The sequence below is a fragment of the Phanerochaete carnosa genome, assembly GCF_000300595.1.
Source record: "Phanerochaete carnosa HHB-10118-sp unplaced genomic scaffold PHACAscaffold_630, whole genome shotgun sequence".
Lineage (NCBI taxonomy): Eukaryota > Fungi > Basidiomycota > Agaricomycetes > Polyporales > Phanerochaetaceae > Phanerochaete > Phanerochaete carnosa.
In genome coordinates, this window is record NW_006768257.1 from 1 (window position 1) to 2,850 (window position 2,850).

Consider the following 2,850-nt stretch of genomic DNA (forward strand, 5'->3'; position numbering starts at 1 on the left):
CCGACATCCTGAGGAGTCACTAGGTCGTTGACACTTTCACTCCCCGCTCTTTAGAACCACTAATAACACCACATCGCTTGTCTGTCCTACCACCTACGCCTTCGCCGCTCGCACAACAATCGCATATTACTCCTAAACAGTATCCCCGTCGTACTTACAACATCGACGCGTCGCGTACAACCAATTGCCCCGAAAATGAACCACAATGTCCCCGAACAGCGCCCGCGCCACATCCCCCGCCTCGCCGGACACAACGTCCACACTCGCGAGCTTACACGAGCTAGACAGACCAATCGCGTAGCTCGACCGCTGGCTCAAATTAACTAGCCCCCTCGCATCCGACGCGCCTCCCGAACTCCAGGGCGTGGCACAGCGGAAGCTCATCGATATAAGCGACATGCGCGCCCAGAAAGAGAGTGGGCGGGATCGGGTGCGTGCCGAGCTGTTCGGCGCTGCGAGCGGCCACGATGGCCACGTCACCGAGTCTGATGTCGAGGCAGACGGTCAGTCCAGCGACGACGACAGCGGCGCCGGCAGCGACGATGACAGCGACGACGCACAAGGTCAACTTCTGCCTGTTCGCCGACATGTCTCGCCACCACTCGAGCACTTTGAATATCGCGTCGTGAGCCCTCCGTCAACTTTCCCGCAGAACTGGGGTGAGTTCCGCTTATCTGATATTCGATTTGGATAAATATTTACTCCCCTGCGTGGCTCTAGCTCGCTCAAGTCTTGGGCAGCCGTCGCATGTCCCCAAACACAACGGCCAAGCATCCAGAGACGACGACGTTCGACAAGCGGCCCGTACAGCGGTATCCACCGTTGGCCAGTCCGCATCGAACAGACAAACAGCGAACACAGCCGTACAAGGCGCCGCCTTGTCTCGCAACCACCCCCTTGCCCTCCGATGCAATGCATCTTCGGGCTGCGCCGACCGCATCGAAGCCCCAGCCGTCACAATCGATCATCGTGCGCTCTCTCACCGTCAGCTCTAGACGCACGCACCTACGGCAGAGAACCAGAAGGGAAAAAAGAGAGCACTAGAGATCGTGGAAGTCAAGGAAGAGGAGGTCGATGAAAAGCCTAGGAAGAGGCACGCTGCGAACAGGGAGAACTTTACCGCCAGATACAGCAAGTACGACGATGAAGAGCGTGTCCCTGAGGGACCCAGACCTAAGCGCAGCAGGCGCAACCCAGTCCGCTCGTCCTTATGCCATCCGTCTCGCCATGTGGAGAACCATGACCGACTCCGTGCGGCTGGTGTTTCCAACGTGCCAACAGCTGCGCCCATCGCGGTTGTTGCTCGCCTTGCCCCTGCAACAGCCGCACCGGGCGCCGCGCCAGGGCCCGCCGTCGTTGCGCCGGCGGCGCAGCCAGCCCAAGGCGCCTTCGTTATCATACCGCCTCCGCCCGCCCCTGTATACCTCCCGCCAGTTAACCAAGCACTCGCCGCTCTCCCTGACCCACCGTACAGCATCGCGCTGCCTCCGATCGTCGCACCCCAGCCGGCGACGACGCAGAACCTCAGGATGCAGCTTGGCTTCGTCATGGTGTAGCAGCGCATGGTTTCCTTTCCAATGTGACACAGAGAGATAGTCTTGAATTGGTCGTGGAATTTGTAAAGTAGTTGGCCCCCTTCTATCAATTTTTTGTTGCACACCTCCGGACGAGCTTGAGCAAGACTTGAACTGGCGGTCTGCCGCTGAGACAACAGAGTTCCCTTTGCTGCGAATATTGAATAAAAATGCGACGCCCGAGTGCTGTGCCACAACAAAGATGCATGGAGGAGGAGGGAGTTGGAGGGACGCGGCAGGATTCTGAAGATAAGTCGGAAGCCGTGAAGATTTTTTGCTCTGCGGTAGCATCGTGGCGTCTGGTCCATCGGGGTCCTGGTTCACGTGACTAGAGACGCTTGGACAGTCGAGACCCCGGATTGGTTTGCGACGAGTTACAACCTCTTCTGGCCTGGACTGTGGGTGACCGACTCCAACGACTATAACGATATTCAAGGCAGGTCGATTTATGCAGCATGACAGGCAGCAGAGAGCTACGCATGCTAGTATATATACTGAAGAACCGAGTCCAGTAACTTGAAGGTCGTGGTCGTGTGATGTTGGCCCCGGCCGGGGATCCCGGATGAAGGCCTTGTGACGACACTCGACCTGCATAAAGGAACATCTCTCTTCAAGCCAACAAACTTGTAATTATACACGCGAGGGGCTGTGCATGGTCTGGCCTGGTCTCGCTGCTTGTTTAGATCGTCACCCATCGTCGGTCCGCACAATTATTCCACCCACCACTGCACTCACCGCTCGCTAGCTGACTCGATTTGCCGACTCCAAGGTGTTTTCGAATGTAGCGCTTCCATACGCGCCAAATAAAGGCCTGTGCATCAGTGTTGGGCAGTCAATGACCGAGTCATCCCAGTCACGGTCATTGACTGACAGCTGGTCATTGATGGGTCAATGACCCAGTCACGGTCAATGACCGGGCGGTTTCATGGGTCCCGCGTGAGCAAGACGCCGGTATTGAGCGCTCGACGAAGCGGGAACCACGCTCGCACGAAGCAGTAGCAGCTATCGATAACGCACGGCAGTAGGGTACTATAAGAATATCGAGCCCTGCTGTGTACACACATACTACTAGTTTTTGATTAAAACCATTCTCTCCTGCTGCGCCTTTGGCCTTTCACCTGGGCAATCTCCATCTGGTCATGCACCCTAGTAGCCCAGCCGGAGCAGTACCAAATCTCCCAAGCCGTCCGAGGGCTCATACTCGCGGATGGTGGCGAGGATTCTTCATAGACCACCCTCTGCTAGCCCAGAAGCATTCCGATGCTTTTAGCAACCC

The 2,850-nt window shown here is 57.0% G+C and overlaps 1 protein-coding gene across 1 annotated transcript; it reads left to right on the plus strand.

The window, feature by feature from the left end:
• Nucleotides 1-205: 205 nt before the first annotated feature.
• On the plus strand, nt 206-1,627 carry PHACADRAFT_202865 (uncharacterized protein; the record flags this gene model as incomplete). The annotated part of the gene is made up of 5 exons (XM_007402989.1): nt 206-297; nt 328-659; nt 731-969; nt 996-1,550; nt 1,589-1,627. 5 exons carry the CDS (start codon nt 206-208, stop codon nt 1,625-1,627), a joined length of 1,257 nt encoding a protein of 418 aa, XP_007403051.1.
• Between the last annotated feature and the right edge of the window lie 1,223 nt (nt 1,628-2,850).